General features: G+C 43.6%; 1 protein-coding gene across 1 annotated transcript in view; it reads right to left on the minus strand.

Moving 5' to 3' along the window:
- Nucleotides 1–14,002: 14,002 nt before the first annotated feature.
- The window catches only part of E2F6 (E2F transcription factor 6), a 46,513-nt gene continuing 38,942 nt past the window's right edge, over nucleotides 14,003–21,573 (minus strand). Inside the window, exon 6 of the mRNA XM_086325627.1 lies at nucleotides 14,003–14,402. Within this exon, the coding sequence (XP_086181753.1) occupies nucleotides 14,370–14,402 (33 nt within the window). The 3' untranslated portion in view covers nucleotides 14,003–14,369. The remainder of the gene's footprint in view (nucleotides 14,403–21,573) is intronic.

Below are 21,573 nucleotides of genomic sequence, written 5' to 3' on the forward strand. Positions count from 1 at the left end.
GGCTTCCCCACCACCACCGATTTCACACAACCCTGATGTTTTTCCATGTCTATTTATAACTATTCCACACATTCACACACAAAAAATGCAGTGGACATCCGACTTCAGTTTTTAAAATGACTAAAATGTTCTAAATGTATCAGGTTACAGCACGTGAGAGCTTTTAACCTGGCTGGCATTAGACTTGCTTTCTGAAAAAGGGATTAATCAATCTGCGGAAAACAACGTAACAGGATCCTTTGGGAATCTGAAAGTATGAAAACAACTCCGAAAAATTTTTCTTTTTCAAAATGTAATTCACTTCAACAAAACTTTATTGGGCACCAACCATGTGAATGGGCAAACTTGAGATCTAAATAGATGGTGCTGCTGCTGCTAAGTCCCTTCAGGCGTGCCCGACTCTGTGCTACCCCATAGACGGCAGCCCACCAGGCTCCCCCGTCCCTGGGATTCTCCAGGCAAGAACACTGGGGTGGCTTGCCATTTCCTTCTCCAATGCATGAATTAGATAAGGAAGACACAGTCCCTGGTCTCAAGGAGTTTTCTGGGGGGAACAGAGAATGGAATAAAATATGTGAAAAGGACGATTAGTGCCTTAACAGGACTACTGACGAATGTATTAGGCACTTAGAGAAGAGGGGGTGCACGTGATGGGCACTGGAACGTCTCCCAGCACCCACTCTTCCTGCTCTTTCGGGAGACACGTGGTTCCAGGCAAGTAAATGCTTGCTCCCAGCTTCAGCGGTCCAACGCAGGACCAGCTTGGCCAATCAGCGCACTCCATTTTCCTGGGCACAGTGATTGGCTCGGGATAATGATGTGCTCTAAGGTGGACCAATCAGAGTGAAGCTCAAGCTTTCGGCTAGAAATGGTGCATCTTTTTTGTTGACTAGGAAGGAAGAAGCTGGGTCCTCTTCCTTCCAAAACAGCTGAAAGCTATTTGTACCTATCAGGTGAGTCAGCCTTCAGATGACGTTGAAGGCAGACGTTGAGTGAAGGGAGAGAAACAAGTCCCCGAATCATCATAATATCCCTTACTTAACACCATTTTTATTTTGGATGTTTTCGTCAGAGGAGACAATAAATTCCTCTTCTTGCTGACATCAATTTGACTTGGGTCTCTTGAACTTCCTATCAAAATCATCCTTACCAATACAGAATGAACTAAGGTGTGCTTCCTGGAGGAGGTGGCTAATAACCTAACACTTGAGGATGTGTAGGATTTGGATCGATGATAGAGGAAAGGACAAGGATACGTTTATGGTAGCTGAACAGTTCAAGGCAGCTGGATGTGGGATGAGCCATATTCCTACTGAACCAACCCTGGAAAGATTATTAGTCTGTGTTGGATCATGCAAGTAGTGAAGGACACGCTAAGAAATTTGCTCCTAATTCCGTAGGCAGTGTTTGTGTGAGTGTCGTGGGAGGTTTCCCTTGTGCTCAGTTGGTAAAGAATCCGCCTGCAATGCAGGAGACGTGGGTTCGATCCCTGGGTTGGGAAGATACCCTGGAGAAGGGAAAGGCTGCTACTGCTGCTGCTAAGTCGCTTCAGTTGTGTCCGACTCTATGCGACCCCATAGACAGCAGGCCACCAGGCTCCGCTGTTCCTGGGATTCTCTCGGCAAGAACACTGGAGTGGGTTGCCATTTCCTTCTCCAATGAATGAAAGTGAAAAGTGAAAGTGAAGCCGCTCAGTCGTGTCCGACTCTTCGCGACCCATAGACTGCAGCCTACCAGGCTCCTCGTCCATGGAATTTTCCAGGCAAGAGTACTGGAGTGGGTTGCCATTGCCTTATCACCTACAGTGTTCTGGCCTGGAGAATTCCATAGACTGTGTAGTCCCTGGGGTCGCAGAGTCAGACACAGCTGAGCGACTTTCACATGGGAGGTTGTCCCCTGCTTCCTCAAATCCCTTCTCAGGTACCGGGTGTTCATTTAACGCATTAGCATCTGCTGTTTAGATGATCATGGGTCCAATGTTACAGCAAATGTAAGACAAAGCCAGAATGCTCCAGTGAAGAAGCAGAGACTGACTGTACTTGTTTCCTAGGGCTGTCAAACAAAATACCACAAACTGGGTGGCTTACAACAATAAACATTTTAATTCTCACACAGTCTGGAAGTGCTAAATCCAGGTGTCAACAGGGTCATACTCCCGCCGGAGGTTCTAGGGGAGGAAGCTTTCTCGCCTCTTCCTTCTTCGTGTGGCTCCAGGCTTTCCTCGGTTGTACCAGCACAACGCTGACCTCTGCCTCTGTCTCCACGTGGCTTCCTTCCCTCCACCTCTCTGTGTCCTCTCTTCTCTCTCATAGGACACCAGTCACTGGATTTAGTGTCCTTCCTAAATCTAGGACTTCCCTGGTGGCTCAGACGGTAAAGCATCTGCCTACAATGCGGGAGACCTAGGTTCGATTCCTGGGTCAGGAATATCCCCCTGGAGAAGGGAATGGCACCCCACTCCAGTACTCTTGCCTGGAAAGATCCCATGGACAGAGGAGCCTGGTAGGCTACAGTCCATGGGGTCGCAAAGAGTCAGACGTGACTGAATGACTTCACTTTCTTTCTTTCTTAAATCTAGGATGATTTCATCATGAGATACCTAACTAATTGTATCTGCAAAGACTCTATTTTCAAATAAGATCACATTCTGAGGGTCCAGACAGTATGAATTTTGAGGGAAAACACTATTCAACCCACTCCACTGACCAAAACCCACAGGCAACTTACACCAGTTAAACCATCTCCTCCTGCTTTCCTGTTGGCAGTGCTGGGGCCTTTGTGGGCATTGCTGGGCCCTCAATCCTGAGAGCTCCTCAGCTGTGCCCACCTTAAAAATTTGAACAGCTCATTTATTGAGAACTTTCAATATAAGAAATATTGCCGTATGGAATTCCCTGGTGGTCCAGCGGTTAGGACTCTGCTTTCACTGTTGAGGCTCTGGTTCAATCCCTGGTTGGGGAACTAAGATCCTATAAGCCGAGTGGCATGAAAAAGAAAGTGAAAGTGTTAGATGCTCAGTAGTGTCCAACTCTTTGTGACCCTGTGGACTGTAGCCCTCCAGGCTCCTCTGTCCATGGCATTCTCCAGATAAGAATACTGGAGTGGGTAGCCATTCCCTTCTCCAGGCATCTGCCAAGTGGTGTGGCCTGGAATGAAAAAGAGAAAAAGAAATACTACACTAAAAGCCTCCTCTTGAAGTGGAGGTTCTCTCCTTGGCATCTGACAGGACAGAGTTCTTCAGGGGTGGAAAATAACAGAAAGAAGGACATGGCAGGGAAGCCTTATAACACATACCTGCCATTCCCCTGCCATATAGATTAGGCTCAAAAAAGCAAAGAGACTTGCTCAGAGAGGAGGGCACTGTGCCAGGATGTAAAGACATGCTGACTGCAAACTTACATGATTAACTATTCTCATACTGCTTTCTTGATTCAGAAGGACAAAAATAAGGGACAGCATGAATTACTCTGACTCTCAGCTATCCTGATGACCAAGTTAAAGGAGAAAAAAGGAGATTTGCTGTACAGTGTATTTGAAACCCTGAGCTCCACCTCTGAATTGACGATTTTTACTTTCAAGTGCTTTTAATGGCATAGTGTTGGAAAGGAGTAAGTCATCAGGAGACTGATGCTTTGGGGACATTTTGTTTCTGGGCTGAGCAGTGGCCTGACTGTTGCAGGGGCAGTTGAACAGGGAGGCCTTTTGGAGGACATGCATGGATGCATGCTAAGTCGCTTCAGCCATGTCCAACTCTTTGAAATCCCATGGACTGTAGCCTACCGGGCTCCTCTGTCCATGAGATTCTCCAGGGAAGAATACTGGAGTGGGTTGCCATGCCCTCCTCCAGGGGATCTACCCAGGGACTGAACCCGGGTATCTTACATCTCCTACATTGGCAAGCGGGTTCTTTACCATTAGTATCACCTGGGAAGCCCTTTGCGGGACATAATCCAATTTATTTATGTTCTCTATTTGAATCTGGTAGGTGGTCTGATCATGTCCTTGTTGCTGATTTCTTCCTACTGAGGGCACTTGTCACAAGTTGTGTCTTTCATACTTTATTTTCTTTTTAATTGTTATATATTTATTTGGGTCTTAGATGTGGCACGGAGAAGGCAACGGCACCCCACTCCAGTACTCCTGCCTGGAAAATGCCATGGACGGAGGACCCTGGTAGGCTGCAGTCCATGGGGTCGCTGAGGGTCAGACACGACTGAGGGACTTCACTTTCACTTTCACTAGATGTGGCGTGCAGGATCTTTAGTTGTGGCATGTGAGCTCTTAGTTGCAGCATGTGGGATCTAGTTCCCTGACCAAGGATTAAACCCAGGCCCCCTGCATTGGGAACATGGAGTCCTAGCCACTGGACCACTGGGGAATTCCCTCTCACGTTTTCTTATTTCATTCATTCACCTAACATCCTCTGGAGAAACAATACAACGTAGAAAAAAAAAATGCCAAAAGCAGTGCCAGATACTGAATTTTGGAAACTGAGAGGAAAGAGGGATGAATAAATGAAGAATGAATGTGTCACGGATGAGGGAACTGACAAGCAAGTCAAAGACCACGAGGAGATTCCATCAACCTGATAGCATCTCCCCTGATGAGTGCACATGTAATTTTCCATTGTTATCAGACATCTGCATACAGCATCATAGAGTTTGCCTTTAGCGTGAGTGAAAGATCTCAAAGAATCTCAGAGGTCTTCATTAAGATCCCACCTGTCAAGATGCAGTAATATAAACTTTGGTGCTTCAAACTCTACAGATTCAAAATACTAAAGTGAAAAGGTGAAAGTTGCTCAGTTGTGTCCGACTCTTTGCCATCCCATGGACTATATGCTGTTAAGTCACTTCAGTCGTGTCCGACTCTGTGTGACCCCATAGACCGCAGCCCACTAGGCTCCTCTGTCCTTGGGATTCTCCGGGCAAGAATACTGGAGTGGGTTGCCATTTCCTTCTCCAATGCATGAAAGTGAAAAGTGAAAGTAAAGTCGCTCAGTCGCGCCCTTAGCAACCCCATAGACTGCAGCCTACCAGGCTCCTCCGTCCATGGGATTTTCCAGGCAAGAGTACTGGAGTGGGGTGCCACTGCCTTCTCCCACTGACTGTATAAGTCCATGGAATTCTCCAGGCCAGAATACTGGAGTGAGTAGCCTCTCCCTTCTCCAGGGGATCTTCCCAACCCAGGGATTGAACCCAGGTCTCCCACATTACAGGCAGATTCTTTACCAGTTGAGCCACAAGGGGAGCCCCAAATACTAGGTGTATGACATATAGCTCAAACTACCTCTCCTCCCTACATGCCTATTTCATCTGCTGCTGAACATCTGGGAGATGTTAGGACTCTAGGCCCTCACTTGTCTCCCACTTCCACTTACCCCAAAGAGATTCTTCTCTAAGATAATGCCTCTGTCCCTTTACATTTCCCTCCCTCACTTCTGGTCAGAGTTCCTCTGATTCCTTACTTAAGATTTGGGTTGTGCCTTCTAGTGAGTGCAATGCCATGGATGCCTTTAGGGAGGAGGAATTCAAGGAGATGGGACTACAGCATCAAAGCTGCAATGCTGGGGAGAAGAAAGGAAGGGTTGGTTCACTTGAAAGTCAGAGGTCCCTTTTATGGTTGTGATTTACTTTGGTGGTTTTAGTCGGAAGTGTGATTCTAATAAGCATTAAAATGAAATAGCCATGTACACAATGACAGAAACTTGCCATTAGCATGAATGTCACATCTGCAAGGACTGATTCTCCAGTCCAGGACCTTTATTTTGCAGATATGAAAACTGGGTCCAGGAACTTCCCAGGTGGTGCAGTTGTTAAGATGTTGCCTTCCAATTCAGGGGAGGCGGGTTTGATCCCTGGTGGGGGAACTAACATCCCACATGCCTGCAGCTAAAACACCAAAACAGGAAACAGAAGCAATATTGTAACAAATTCAGTAAAGACTTAAAAAAAATCAACATAAAAAATTTCTTTTCATTTTAATTTTTTAATATTTAAAATTTATTTATTTATTTTAATTGGAGGCTAGTTACTTTACAATATTGTAGTGGTTTTGCAGAGAAGGCAATGGCACCCCACTCCAGTACTCTTGCCTGGAAAATCCATGGACAGAGGAGCCTGGTGGGCTGCAGTCCATGGGGTCGCTAAGAGTCAGACACGACTGAGCAGCTTCACTTTCACTTTTCACTTTCATGCATTGGAGAAGGAAATGGCAACCCACTCCAGTGTTCTTGCCTGGAGAATCCCAGGGACAGGGGAGCCCCGTGGGCTGCCGTCTATGGGGTCGCACAGAGTCGAACACAACTGAAGTGACTTAGCAGCAGCAGCAGTGCTTTTTGCCATACATTGACATGAATCAGCCATGCGTGTACATGTGTCCCCCATCCTGAACCCTCCTCCCACCTCCCTCCCCATCCCACCCCTCAGGGTCATCCCAGTGCACCAGCCCTGAGTGCCCTGTCTCATGCATCGAACTTGGACTGGCGATCTATTTCACATATGATAATACACATGTTTCAATGCTATTTTCTCAAATCATCCCACCCTCGCCTTCTCCCACAGAATCCAAAAGTCTGTTCTTTACATCTGTGTCTCTTTTGCTGTCTCACATACAGGGTTATTGTTACCATCTTTCTAAATTCCAGGAAATTCTTTCTAAATTCTTAAGAAATTTCTACATTTCTTAAAAAAAAAAGAAACTTGGGCCCAAAGAAGCAAGTGCTTTGCTCGAGTGAATGATAGAGACTTAGACTCCAGGTCTCTGAGTTTCTAGACTCTGAGTCTGATTTTTTTCCACTAAATCAGTGGTTCTCAGCCTGGACTCACACTAGAATCACTTGGAGAGTTGTGGGTTTTTGCTTTTTTTTTAATGTTGATACCTATGTCTGAGGCGATGGCTTTGCAAGTTGTAAAGAATCTGCCTGTCAGTACAGGAAACATAAGAGACAGGGGTTTGATCCTGGGTTGGAAGATCACCTGGAGGCAAAAATGGCAACCCATTCCAGTATTTTTGTCTGGAGAATCCCATGGACGGAGGAGCCTGGCTGGCTACAGTCCACAGGGTCACAAAGAGTCGGACTTGACTAAGCAACTTGACACACACACATCTGAGCTGAGCTTTCCCCTGGGATTCGGATGTAACTGTCCTTAGATGGAGCTCAAGCCACTGGAAAAGAGCTGGAAGCATTCTATTCCTAGCTAAGTCTTCTACCGGCTCCCCTGTTCAGTCCCTTCATATGAAATTAAGAAAAAAAATTTTTTTTCTTTTAATTCAAATTAAAAGCAGGATATAGTTAGCAAGTCAGAAAACATTCGAATGAAAATGCCATGAGAGACAAATTAGTCTGCTGGTTTCTTAAAAATTTAGCTGTGGATCCCTTTCTCCAAATGAATTCTTAAGGGGCTATGAGCTTAGTCACTCAGACACGTCCAACTCTTTGCGACCCCCAGGCTCCTCTGTGCATAGGATTTTCCAGCCCACAGTGGGCTACCATTTCCTCCAAAGGATCTTCCTAACCCTAGGATTGAACCCGCATCTGCTGTGTCTCCCAGATTGCAGGCAGATTCTTTACCAGGTGAGCCATCAGGGAAACTCTTAAGGGATGGCCTAGTATTTAAACTGTTAAGGTTGGAGCTCGTTGGGTTGCTATGGGCATGGGGGCCCGAGACCAGGCAGTGGCACGACAAGGGGAGACGGGAAGCCCCCAGCTGCAGAGATGAGTGGGGCTTTCGTTGTGGTCTTCAGCACAAGCACCTGTGTTTCGCTGCTCATCTGTCAGGGAAGGTAAAAGAAACTCAAGGAGGAGGAGAACTGATTCAATGGACCAGGGAATGCAATTGGGAGGGGGCTGGTAAGTTTGTTTCTTCCATTCTAAGATGTTGGAGGTTGTAAAATATACTGTTGATTGAATAACAGCTTTCTGGGGATTAAAGAACCACTACTTGCTGATGTCTAAGAAAAATTAATGGATGCATGCATGCCAAGTTGCTTCAATCATGTCAGACTCTTTACAGCCCTATGGACTGTATCCTGCTAGGTTCCTCGTCCATGGGATTCTGCAGGAAGGAGTTCTGGAGTGGGTTGCCATTTCTTCCTCCAGGCGATCTTCCCACCCTGCGTCTCTTATGTCTCCTGCATTGACAGGCGGGCTCTTTACCACTAGTGCCCCACCTGGGAAGAAAAATTAATGGAGGGCATGGCAACCCACTCCAGTATTCTTGCCTGAAGAATCCCCATGGACAGAGGAGCCTGGTGGGCTATAGTCCATGGAGTCGCCAAGAATCGGACGCGACTGAGTGACTAAGCACAGCACAGCATACATTTATCTGTACAGTTGATTTCTCTTTTTTGTTTTTGTTTTTTTGTATGTACAGTTGAATTCATGTAACTTTCCTTTTCAGTGAACAGATAACATTTTTATTTAAGCATATCCCAACTCTGAAAATTCTTGCAAATTATCTTCTGCTGTTGGCGGCCATGGATAGCATCCAGATGACGTGCACTCTTCAGACCTGAACTTGTGACCTTGGTCCTGGGAGCACCTTTGAAATTGACCAGCATATTGGGATTCTAGATTGACATTTCCTATTTGGTTAAACTCATAGTTTCAGTCCTTAATTGAATGACCTATTACTGGAATTAAATCAATTTTCTTGGAAATCAGCCAGGAGCTTTTGATGAATGCTTGTTCTGGAGCCTGAGGAAAAATCACTTTTTAGTTAAGAACTGACTACATTAACCTTGCTTAACTTAGAAGCCTCTAAGATACATGCTGAGAGATTTGGTGATTTCAATTGCATTTTAATGGATTGGGACATGAGAGGCAGTGTTTGGCATATAAATAACTTTTTTGTCTCAAGGCTGCTGTGCAGTGTAAGATTATGAAGACAAATTTAGATGAGAGTTTAGAGATCCAAATTTAAGATTCAGCAATGCGTGATGGCAGCAGTGTGAAGAATTCAGCTGTGGGGAAGATGGGGTAAGCACAAGCATTCTGGACAGAACTCAACCTTCTGGGCCGGTGATGGCCATCAGACCATCAGGGAGGACCAAGGCCTGGAGATGCCCCAAGGGTTGTCTTTTAACGTTTGATGTTAGCTGTTGGCACATCTTTCAGAGCAGTTAGTCGTGTAAGAAAATATTAGGTAAATATAGAACTTGAAGAGGGGAGTGAGGGAAGGAGTTTGGATTTTCTGGTTTGGGCAGCTGGGGACACAGAGTTGTTACAATTTACATATGTCCTTAGTTTGTAGCTTGCCAGGATTCAAACACATCAGATATGGTGTCATCAATGGATAGAGAAGGAGGGATAAACAATGCTTTTTAAATTTTATTTATTTAGTTAGTTATGGCTGCACTGGGCCTTCCCTGCTGCATTCGGGCTTTCTCGAGTTGCACTGAAGGGGAGCTACTCTCTAGTTGGGGTGCACAGGCTTCTCACGGAAGTGGCTTCTCTTGTCACAGAGCACGGCTCTAGGCGAGCGGGCTTCGGTAGTTGTGGCGCAGAGCTTAGATGCCCCATTGCATATGGGATCTTCCCAGATCAGAGGTCGAACCCATGTCCCCTGCATTGGCAGGCAGATTCTTTACCACTGACCCATCAGGGAAGTCCTGAGGGATAAACCATCTTTAAAGTTCATTTTTTATGGACTATGTTTTTGGTTTTAAGACTTTGAGCAAGAAGTCCAGGAATTCACAAAATTGCACAGGAAATGAAAGAAAATGAAGTCATACAGTGAAGACTCAAAGATCTGCCTTTGGAAGATGGAATGATCCACGGCTGTCTAGCAAAACCCTCCTCCAGCCCCTGTACATGGAGGAGTGAGGATACCCTTCCCAGACCCAACACAGAGCTCCAGACCAAGATGAACTGGACCCTTTTTCTTTCTGACCATAAGGGTCCTTGTTGGGAGGCAGGGGAGGAGCGGGGATAAGACTTGTTTTCATTTTCAGGGGTTGCCCTGGTGGGTTGTAGTCTGAGAACAAGTGGAGGCTTTAAAATCCACACACAAAAAATAGTGCTGCAATTATCCGTCAGTTAAAAATAAAATTTAAAAAAATCCACAAAAAGACTAGCTTAGTGAAAGTGAGGTTGCCATTGTGAAACCAGAAGCATTTGAGACTTAATTCTGACCTAGTGATCTGTCATAAATAAACTATTAATAGAACCATTTCCATTTTGTTTAGTAATTTTAGATCGCTGACATGGAAGGTCACATTGTTTTGTTCTCCTGGTGCATGAAGCAAACTTCTAGGATTCTCTCAGTAAACCCACACGGTTTCTGTTTTATGAGGAGAGCTGGCTTTGTGCTTTTCCCGGCAGAATCTTAATAAGTGTGTTTATTGGGAATTCTTACCCATCATTTGGAGCCATCACCTTAGTCATGTTTATGGACAAAGTGGAAAAGGATGTCTAAGTCTATGCACGAAGAGGAAGTGGTCCCAGAGTCCAGATAAAATCTTCCATTGCATGGGTTTTATGAACCCAATTGGACCACTTGGCATTTTAAGTCTAAAGAATCTTTCAATTTCTCAGACTCTGGCAGGAGTAAGAGAACATCTTGAATATTTATAAAAAATTCTATGGCCTCTTTCATCATCCCACTTGCAGGGATAATTCAGTTTTCTGAACCCCAGTTTTCCAGGGCTTTCCGGAATGGACATATGCCATCAGCTCCCCCTGCAGGTCTGAGTCTTTCCTGCCAGGGAATTCTTGGAGGTTTGCTGTGAAAATGGATTCTGGAGAGATTTACTCATGTTTCACAGATGGAATGCTTCAACTGGCTGGACCTGACCATACTTCTGCTGGGAACTGCACATCCTGGAAAAGCACCTGGGTTTGAGCCTGTAAGAACATAAATCCGCCACAGGAGAACAAGGTCTCAAACAGGAATTCCGGGGTCCAGGTAGTGAGTTCCTTGCACAAAATGCCTTTCTAAATATTCTCTTATCTCTTTTCTTTGTAAGCATCATGACCCTTTGGGAGATTCATCACAGATACAATTGCCTCTCTGAGATCCTTGAGCTAAGAAATCAAACATGTACGCATGGTGTGATAAGTTCACAGGCTATTTTTTCTGAAGAAGCTTTGGAGTGTTTCAAATTGTATATGCTACTTTGCTGATCCATTCAATAAATACTATGATAGGCATTCTTACATGTGACCGATACATGACAGATCTTGTTTTAGACACCTGGATTAAGTGAGGACCAAGACAGACTAATCTTGCCTGGTGGAACTTAAGCACTGATGTGGAAGACACACAACAAACAAGAACACGAAGAACTGTATAATGTAATTTCATGTGGAGATAGTGCTATTAAAAAAATTAAAGCGGGATACAGGGTTGGAGTAATGGGGTAGGTGGTTACTCTTTCTTAGAGAGTAGTCAAGGTCTGTTCAATCAGAACCGGGATACAGTAAGACAACAATCTCACCCAAGATGTGGGTGGAGAGCCTTTCAGGGGCATAAACAACAGAGGCAAATGCCCTGGGACTGGAATGAGCTCAGTGTGTGCCAGGAACAGCAGGCAGGCTCAGAACAGAGAGAGTTAAGGGGACAGTAATGGGAGATGAGGTACAAGAAGTAGGGATGTAGGCAAAATCCATTCTGTAGGATCTTATAGAATTGATGCCTTCAAACTGTGGTGCTGGAGAAGACTCTTGAGAGTCCCTTGGACTGCAAGGAGATCAAACCAGTCAATCCTAAAGGAAATCAACACTGAATATTCACTGGAAGGACTGATGCTGAAGCTCCAATTCTTTGGCCACCTGATGCGAAGAGCTGACTCATTGGAAAAGACCCTGATGCTGGGAAAGATTGAAGGCAAAAGCAGAAGCGGGCAGCAGAGGATGAGGTGGTTAGATAGCATCACTGACTCCATGGACATGAATCCGAGCAAACTCCGGGAGATGGTGGAGGACAGGGGAGCCTGACATGCTGCAGTCCATGGGGTCACAAAAAGTAGGACATGACAGCGACTGAACAACAAGTTAGAATATGGAGTGGAATTTTTATGAAATGAGAAGATTTTGGAGCCCTGAGAGTAGGGGACTGAAGCTATCTGATTTATGGTTTGAAAATTTCACACTCCACTGTGTGGAGGAAATGCTCAAGGAGAATGTGTTTCTTAAGGAGAAACACTCAAAAAGGCAGAGAATCTAGTCAGGAAGCTGAATAATAAGAGGTGATGGAGGCTCTCAGGTAGTCCTCTCAGTAGGAAGAAATGGATATATTCTGGATGTATTTTGAGGATAAAGCCTTAGGACTTGCTAGTGAGCTGGCTGTGGGAACAGAGAGCAAGAAAGCTATTAAGTATGACTCCTGGGATTTTGGTCCGGGCATTTGGACAATCAGTTGAGCTTGATAGACCAGGGGAAGCACCCTCTGGAGAGGGTGGGCAGAATCAGGAGTTTTGCTTGGACAAGTTAAGTTGAAGAAACTTCTTAGTCATCCATCTGGAGACGTCAGGCTGGCAGCTGGAGTTGCGAGTCTGGAACACGCATTCTATGCAGGAACATCCGGAAGAAACTATTTCTGGAACGAGGAGCAGTTCTGCAAGATGTCGTGACACTGGACTGGGAGCCAGCTCCTCTCCTGGGCCCCGGTTTCCTCATTTGTGAAGTGGTGGAGTTGGTCAGTCTCTAAGGGGCCTTTCTGATAGGCAAGTGTAAACTCGAAACGTTAACTTTGAATTCAGGGAACAGCAGCTCGGGCGAGGCTGCTGAGGTTGGGGCATAACACCAGCAAGAGATCTACGCCTCACAGGAGACTGGCAGCTTATCTTAGGAATCAGAATTGGAGACATGTCTTTGCAACCGTAGCCACTGCTTGTTTCTGAAGTGCGGGAAGGAAACATTTCAGCCCCAGAGGGTGAACTCCTCAGAGTCAAGCAGTGGAACATCTGGTGTAAAGAGGACTTGGGGGGAAGGACATCGAGGTGGCCCTGATGTCAGAGCCCCGGGCCCCTTATCATGAGGACCCTTAGCTACTGACACCTGGGTCTGCTAGGGGCACTGCAGTTCAAGAAAGAGAATGTCGAGAGGACAGCTGGTTTGGTTTTTTGCTTTCCTTTCCCCGCTACTGTCCTACACTGCCTAGATAAAATTGCAATTTAATTTTTGTCTCCTTTCTCTGAAGGAGTCCTTAGTGGAAAGAAACCTTACTGGTTTGTATTTTGTCTCACAGCTTCACCAGGTGCTATCACGTCTCTTATTCCCTCACTTGAGCAGCAAAACAGTCCTGTGGGCCAGGAAGGTTATTATCTAATCTTGCTTTAGAGATGACAAAACTCAAGGTCAGAGAGGTTAAGTAATGTGTTCAAGACGGCAAAGACAATAGAGGGGTGAACTTATTTTTGAACTCAAGCTCTGTGGATCCCTAATTCTCTCCTCTTAACGTGATTTCATTTGACTTTCCAAACTGAGAGGCTTGATAAACGTTGCTTGACCCAATCCCTGATATTACTATGGCACAATTATTTAGTGCTTTCCTGTTTTAGATTGGAATGTAATTTAAAATGACCTTGTTTTACTTTATCATGTTGCTTTATTAAGTTTTCTTTACACTGATAAAGTAATAAGACTTGTGACACAATTCTGAAATAGTTTTTTTTTTTTTTTTTAAGCACTTCAAATAAAACCATTAGTCAATATAGCAAGTTTAGATGTTTTGGGCTTTCTTTTCCATAATGATACTCAGCAGAAGGGAAAGAAGATCACTGCTGCTGCTGCTGCTAAGTCACTTCAGTCGTGTCTGACTCTGTGTGACCCCATAGACGGCAGCCCACCAGGCTCCCCCGTCCCTGGGATTCTCCAGGCAACAACAGTGGAGTGCGTTGCCATTTCCTTCTCCAATGCATGAAAGTGAAAAGTGAAAGTGAAGTCACTCAGTCATATCCGGCCCTCAGGGACCCTGTGGACTGCAGCCTTCCAGGCTCCTCTGTTCATGGGATTTTCCAGGCAAGAGTACTAAGACAGTATTACTATTAGAGGGAAGACTTATATATAAGTTCATGCATTTCAGTGCATGTGAGTTGTAGGATAAGATTGGCAGGGATCCAGAAGAGCTTTACAGTTTGTTGCAGTTACTACTGCTGTGTAACAAATGATCCCCCCACCCCAAAAAAAAAATTTAAAATAACTACTCTTATGCATTCTGGGGTCAGACGTTCCAACAAGGCAGTGGGATGGCTCTGGAGCCTCATGACGCCTGGGAAAGTGACTCAGCAGCTGTGGGCTGGATGCTGACATGTCTGGTGGTCCATCTGGCTGCTGGGTGGGTGGGATGTCTGCTGGGGCTGTTGATTGGAGAATCCACATGTGGCCTTTCCATGTAACTTGGGCTTCCTCACAGCGTGCAAACTTCTTATGTGCAGACTCGGCTCCAAAAGCGAGTGTCCTGGAGAACAAGAAGTAGCTGCATTGCCTCTTTAAATTAGCCTTGGAAGTCTTACATCAGTTTCATTTTCCATTGGTTACAGGCCAGTCACAAGCCTGCCTAGATTCAAGGGCAGGGAACAAAGAGCCTGCCTCTGGATGGAGGGCTGGCAAGGTTGCCTTGTAGGAGAACGTGTATGATGGAAGTTACTGTTGCAGCCATCTTTGGAAAAAAATCACCTACCATTCTAGTGAGGATTTGCCACCTTTGGGTTTCACCAATACTGAAGGGACATACTTATTACCAAATATCATTAAAGTATGGCTGGGGGTATGGCTTACGACCAATTACACCTGGCTGAGTTTGAGTCAACTCTCTCAACCATTCAACCAACCAACCCAGGAACCAAGCTGTCTAAAGCAACACTTAAAAAGGACAGATACTGAGCTTACAGCCAAGGGAACATCAGTGAATCAAAATATCTCCATCCTCAATGAGCTCCTCAGTCTTAAACTTTAGTGTACATAAGGCTATCTGGGATAGAAGTTTAAAATACAGATTCCTGTCTCCCTTCCTGCATCCTAATTCAGTTTGTCAGTTCCATGTGGAGTCCAGGAATCTGCACTGTAACAAGCCTCTTGGGTGATTCTGGTGTAACAGATGAGGGCTCTTTGAGACTACTCACGGATCTAGCAGAGCTAGCAATTTTGTTCACAGAGTGAACTTCAAAATCATCCTTTTTGTCTGCTCTGTGAAAACCCATCTGGGCCCTTTAAATATTGTCAGCTGGCACAATATTACTCTTTGTCAGAAGAGGGCACTAGAGAGACATTGCAGGAGGAAAAGGGGTTTATTTTCTGGTTGGGGTATCCCTGGTGGCTCAATGGTAAAGCATCCACCTGCAATACAGGAGACACAGGTTTTATCCCTGGGTCGGGAAGATCCCCTGGAGGAGGGCATGGCAACCCCCTCCAGTATTCTTGCCTGGAGAATCCCATGGACAGAGGAGCCTGGTGGGCTTCTGTCCATGGGGTGACAAAGAGTCAGACATAACTGAAACGAGTGAGCACATGGCATACCACAGCAAATACAAGACAGGACACGTGGGCGAATTCATTATTTCTTTTCATATTTATCATGGCACAAAGTGAAAATAAGGTACACTTCACATTTCATCTAAAACATTTTGCAGTTCTATAGAGAGGTATATACATTTCACTTTATCATTTTCAACTCATCTACTTAAAATATTGATGTAAAGAATGTTATCAATGTTTTCACTTTGCAAGTCATGGTGTTAATAGGGTATACTCCATAATCCTCACAGGAAAGGGAGAATTGGAAATCTTTAAATCCTCTCTTTCAGATCTGTCCACTATGTGTACTGGTCATAGCGATTTCTAGAAGAAAGGTTTTGATACTGCTGCCAAACTATGGCCCATAAACATATGCCAAGTGAGCTGTTTTCCATGGGGATGGCTCATCCAGCTGGCGTCATCCTACACGGTGAGCTGCTAAAGATACCGCGGTCTCAGGGCTGACGTCAAGCAGATCTGAGAATTCTACACAGCTGATGGCTTGCTCTGAGTCCCAAATTGGAAACATGAGCTTGCCCACATAAGAGGTTCCAACTAACTTGACAAATGAATCCTCAAATGCTCCTTGTGATCACTTTTTAAAAAAGGTCCAATGATTTTTCATTATCTCAACTGCTGTGGAAATTTGCCTATTACAAAAAAATAAAAAAGGACAAAAATCGAGTGGAATATTTCCTAAGGCAGGGTAGAAAGGACAAAGTATAAAAAAGGACAAGACATTCCACTGCTGAAAAAAAAATAGATGGAGATTCTTGATCAAGGAGCCACATTTTTAGGAAAGTGAGCTGTACTGTTTTATTTTTAAAATGAAATGCCATGAATGACACACTTTACAGCAGGTATTCTGTGTACTAACCTCTCCCCTGGTTTCATTTCAGTTTTTCTACCCTTATTTATCCTTTGCCCCAGTTTCCTTAACTCATTTTTTAAAAATCCTATATTGCATATTTTTATAAGATGGAAAGTTAATACAATGTAAAGTGTTAATAAGTAAAAAGATCATATTTCAAAATATTAATAGCTTTCTAAATTTTCTATGACAGATTATTTCAGGTGAGTCTGTTTAAAATAGTTCAAATAAAATTCTCTAATTGAAAATAAAAATATATATTCTATATTTCTGAAATCAAGATCTAAATAGTCACCACAGAATACATATACATGTATATACATATACATCTAGACACTCATTTTATATATATAGAATGATCTAAACAGTTACCTCAGAATATATAAATATATGTATATATGTATATATATATTATGTATATGTATTCTGTTTAGATCATTTTATATATATAATAAGACATATAAAAATAAATATTCTAGATTTCTGAATCAAGATCTAGTTATCCCAGAATACAGATACATTAAAAAAAATATATATATTACATGTATATACACACACATATACGCGTGTATATATACATGTGTATACACATACATATACATGTATATATATATTTTTATGTATGTGTATTCTGGGGTAACTATTTAGATCCTGATTTTAGAAATCTAGACTATTTATTTTTATATGTCTTATTATACATGTGGAGGTGATGGAATTCCAGTTGAGTTATTCCAAATACTGAAAGATGATGCTGTGAAAGTGCTGCACTCAATACGCCAGCAAATTTGGAAAACTCAGCAGTGGCCACAGGACTGGAAAAGGTCGGTTTTCATTCCAATCCCAAAGAAAGGCAATGCCAAAGAATGCTCAAACTACCGCACAATTGCACTCATCTCACACGCTAGTAAAGTCATGCTCAAAATTCGCCAAGCCAAGCTTCAGCAATATGTGAACCGTGAACTTCCTGATGTTCAAGCTGGTTTTAGAAAAGGCAGAGGAACCAGAGATCAAATTGCCAACATCCGCTGGATCATGGAAAAAGCAAGAGAGTTCCAGAAAAATATCTACTTTTGCTTTATTGACTATGCCAAAGCCTTTGACTGTGTGGATCACAATAAACTGTGGAAAATTCTGAAAGAGATGGGAATACCAGACCACCTGATGTGCCTCTTGAGAAATCTGCATGCAGGTCAGGAAGCAACAGTTAGAACTGGACATGGAACAACAGACTGGTTCCAAATAGGAAAAGGAGTTCGTCAAGGCTATATATTGTCACCCTGTTTATTTAAATTATATGCAGAGTACATCATGAGAAATGCTGGACTGGGAGAAACACAAGTTGGAATCAAGATTGCCGGGAGAAATATCAATAACCTCAGATATGCAGATGACACCACCCTTATGGCAGAAAGTGAAGAGGAACTAAAAAGCCTCTTGATGAAACTGAAAGGGGAGAGTGAAAAAGTTGGCTTAAAGCTCAACATTCAGAAAACGAAGATCATGGCATCCGGTCCCACCACTTCATGGGAAATAGATGGGGAAACAGTGGAAACAGTGTCAGACTTTATTTTTCTGGGCTCCAAAATCACTACAGATGGTGACTGCAGCCATGAAATTAAAAGATGCTTACTCCTTGGAAGGAAAGTTATGACCAACCTAGATAGCATATTCAAAAGCAGGGACATTACTTTGCCAACAAAGGTTCGTCTAGTCAAGGCTATGGTTTTTCCTGTGGTCATGTATGGATGTGAGAGCTGGACTGTGAAGAAGGCTGAGCACCGAAGAATTGATGCTTTTGAACCATGGTGTTGGAGAAGACTCTTGAGAGTCCCTTGGACTGCAAGGAGATCCAACCAGTCCATTCTGAAGGAGATCAGCCCTGGGATTTCTTTGGAAGGAATGATGCTAAAGCTGAAACTGCAGTACTTTGGCCACCTCATTCGAAGAGTTGACTATTGGAAAAGACTCTGATGCTGGGAGGGATTGGGGGCAGGAGGAGAAGGGGACGACAGAGGATGAGATGGCTGGATGGCATCACTGACTCGATGGACGTGAGTCTAGGTGAACTCCGGGAGTTGGTGATGGACAGGGAGGCCTGGCGTGCTGCGATTCATGGGGTCGCAAGGAGTCGGACACGACTGAGCGACTGATCTAATCTGATCTGATATGTATATATATTTTTAGGTATATGTATTCTGGAGTAACTGTTTAGATCATTGTATGTATATATACAAAATTTTCTATGTATACATACATTTTGTATGTATATATACAATATAAGCATAAGAATATGCAAAAAAGCAAAATGGCTGTCTGAGACGGCCTTACAAATAGCTGTGAAAAGAAGGGAAGCGAAAAGCAAAGGAGAAAAGGAAAGATATACCCATTTGAATGCAGAGTTCCAAAGAATAGCAAGGAGAGATAAGAAAGCCTTCCTCAGCAATCAGTGCAAAGAAATAGAGGAAAACAATAGAATGGGAAAGACTAGAGCTCTCTTCAAGAAAATTAGAGATACCAAGGGAACATTTCATGCAAAGATGGGCACAATAAAGGACAGAAATGGTATGGACCTGACAGAAGCAGAAGATATTAAGAAGAGGTGGCAAGAATACACAGAAGAACTGTACAAAAAAGATCTTCAAGACCCAGATAATCACCATGGTCTGATCACTCACCTAGAGCCAGACATCCTGGAACGTGAAATTAAGTGGGCCTTAGGAAGCATCACTCCGAACAAAGCTAGTGGAGGCGATGGAATTCCAGTTGAGCTATTTCAAATTCCAAAAGATGATGCTGTGAAAGTGCTTCATTCAATATGCCAGCAAATTTGGAAAACTCAGCAGTGGCCACAGGACTGGAAAAGGTCAGTTTTCATTCCTATCCCAAAGAAAGGCAATGCCAAAGAATGCTCAAACTACCGCACAATTGCACTCATCTCACACGCTAGTAAAGTCATGCTCAAAATTCTTCAAGCCAGGCTTCAGCAATACGTGAACTGTGAACTTCCAGATGTTCAAGCTGGTTTTAGAAAAGGCAGAGGAACCAGAAGTCAAATTGTCAACATCCGCTCAATCATGGAAAAAGCAAGAGAGTTCCAGAAAAAAAACATCTATTTCTGCTTTATTGACTATGCCAAAGCCTTTGACTGTGTGGATCACAATAAACTGTGGAAAATTCTGAAAGAGATGGGAATACCAGACCACCTGATGTGCCTCTTGAGAAACCTGTATACAGGTCAGGAAGCTACAGTTAGAACTAGATATGGAACAACAGACTGGTTCCAAATAGGAGAAGGAGTACGTCAAGGCTGTATACTGTCACCCTGCTTATTTAACTTCTATGCAGAGTACATCATGAGAAACGCTGGGCTGGAAGAAGCACAGGCTGGAATCAAGATTGCCCGGGAGAAATATCAATAACCTCAGATATGCAGATGACACCCCCCTTATGGCAGAAAGTGAAGAGGAACTCAAAAGCCTCTTGATGAAAGTGAAAATGGAGAGTGAAAAAGTTGGCTTAAAGCTCAACGTTCAGAAAACTAAGATCATAGGATCCAGTCGCATCACTTCATGGCAAATACATTTGGAAACGGTGGAAACAGTGGCTGACTTTATTTTTCTGGGCTCCAAAATCACTGCAGATGGTGATTACAGCCATGAAATTAAAAGACACTTACTCCTTGGAAGGAAAGTTATGACCAACCTAGACAGCATATTGAAAAGCAGAGACATTACTTTGCCAACAAATGTCCATCTAGTCAAGGCTATGGTTTTTCCAGTAGTCATGTATGGATGTGAGAGTTGGACTATAAAGAAAGCTGAGCACCGAAGAATTGATGCTTTTGAACTGTGGTGTTGGAGAAGACTTTTGAGAGTCCCTTGGACTGCAAGGAGATCCAACCAGTCGATCCTAAGGGAGATCAGTCCTGAGTGTTCATTGGAGGGACTGATGTTGAAGCTAAAACTCTAATACTTTGGCCACCTGATGTGGAGAGCTGACTCATTTGAAAAGACCCTGATTCTGGGAAAGACTGAGGGCAGGAGGAGAAGGAAACAACAGAGGATGAGATGGTTGGATGGCATCACTGACACAACGGACATGGGTTTGAGTGGACTCTGGGAGTTGGTGATGGACAGGGAGGCCTGGTGTACTGTGGTTCATGGGGTCACAAAGAGTCGGACACAACTGAGCGACTGAACTGAATTGAACTGATAGAATGTAACAGAGACTTCCAACTACAGTTCCAAGGATTTACTGCCCAGCTAAGACAGCCGTAGTAGTGAATTACAAGACCAATGTTACAACAGCCTACTGTTTTAGTCAGATTACTTCTTTTCACCTGGTATCATTACACTGTACATATTCATACTCATATATACTGGTCAAGAGAAGAGAGCTTTGGTCAGTGGTAGAACAAACAGAACCAAATCCTAGTATGGTTTGATAGTTAACATTTGCTCCAACATTTGCTCTAAAGCATTGTCCAAAACTTGAGACAATTTCTCATGCCTATAGCATGAACCAAAAGAATTCTAGAACCTCAAAACACATAGCCCAGCAAGGAGATCACTCTGTCTCTAAAGGGAGCCTGGGACTGTGAATCACACTGTCTCAGGTCCAATTCCTGGTTCTCATAATATTTAGCTGTGTGGCTCTGGGCAGGCATTCACTTAACCCTCTTGAGCCCCTTCTCTCTCATCTCTAAAATGAGGGTGATGATACCTATCTGACAAGATAATGTGAGGATTCAACTATTTATGTCTCTGCTTCCAGTGACTGGCACATGGCAAGCACTCAATAAACGTAGTTATTATTATACATGGATAATAATTATAACAGTCGCAAAAATGTAAAATGATTCATAAGAGCACAGCAGACTGAGGCATAGCTGAAATTGCTACAATTCACTGCCCAAACGACATACAACATTTACCTGCAGTTCAATTTTCCTTTTTTACCAAATTAAGTCCTGCAGTGTGATGGAGAAGAATGATTCTTTGCCAGGATTGTAGATATACTTCCGAGGTGAAATACAAAATGAGAACCTGTCTCACTGCAACCGAGTAGGCTTGTGGTGACGTTTCTACTGAAGCTGTCAGTAGAGGATCTGAAAGAATTTTGCAAAGTACTGGACATGATGTTCAGCTACTTAAAAAGCTGACAAGTACTAAGCAATATATTGCCTTGTTATAAATAGCAAGTGAGTGTCACGTTCTTTTCTCTCTTCACCAGATTACATGATTGA

This window comes from Bos grunniens, chromosome 11, assembly GCF_055505025.1.
Source record: "Bos grunniens cultivar Pamir isolate PY7600 chromosome 11, Bosgru_T2T1.0, whole genome shotgun sequence".
Classification (NCBI taxonomy): Eukaryota; Metazoa; Chordata; class Mammalia; order Artiodactyla; family Bovidae; genus Bos; species Bos grunniens.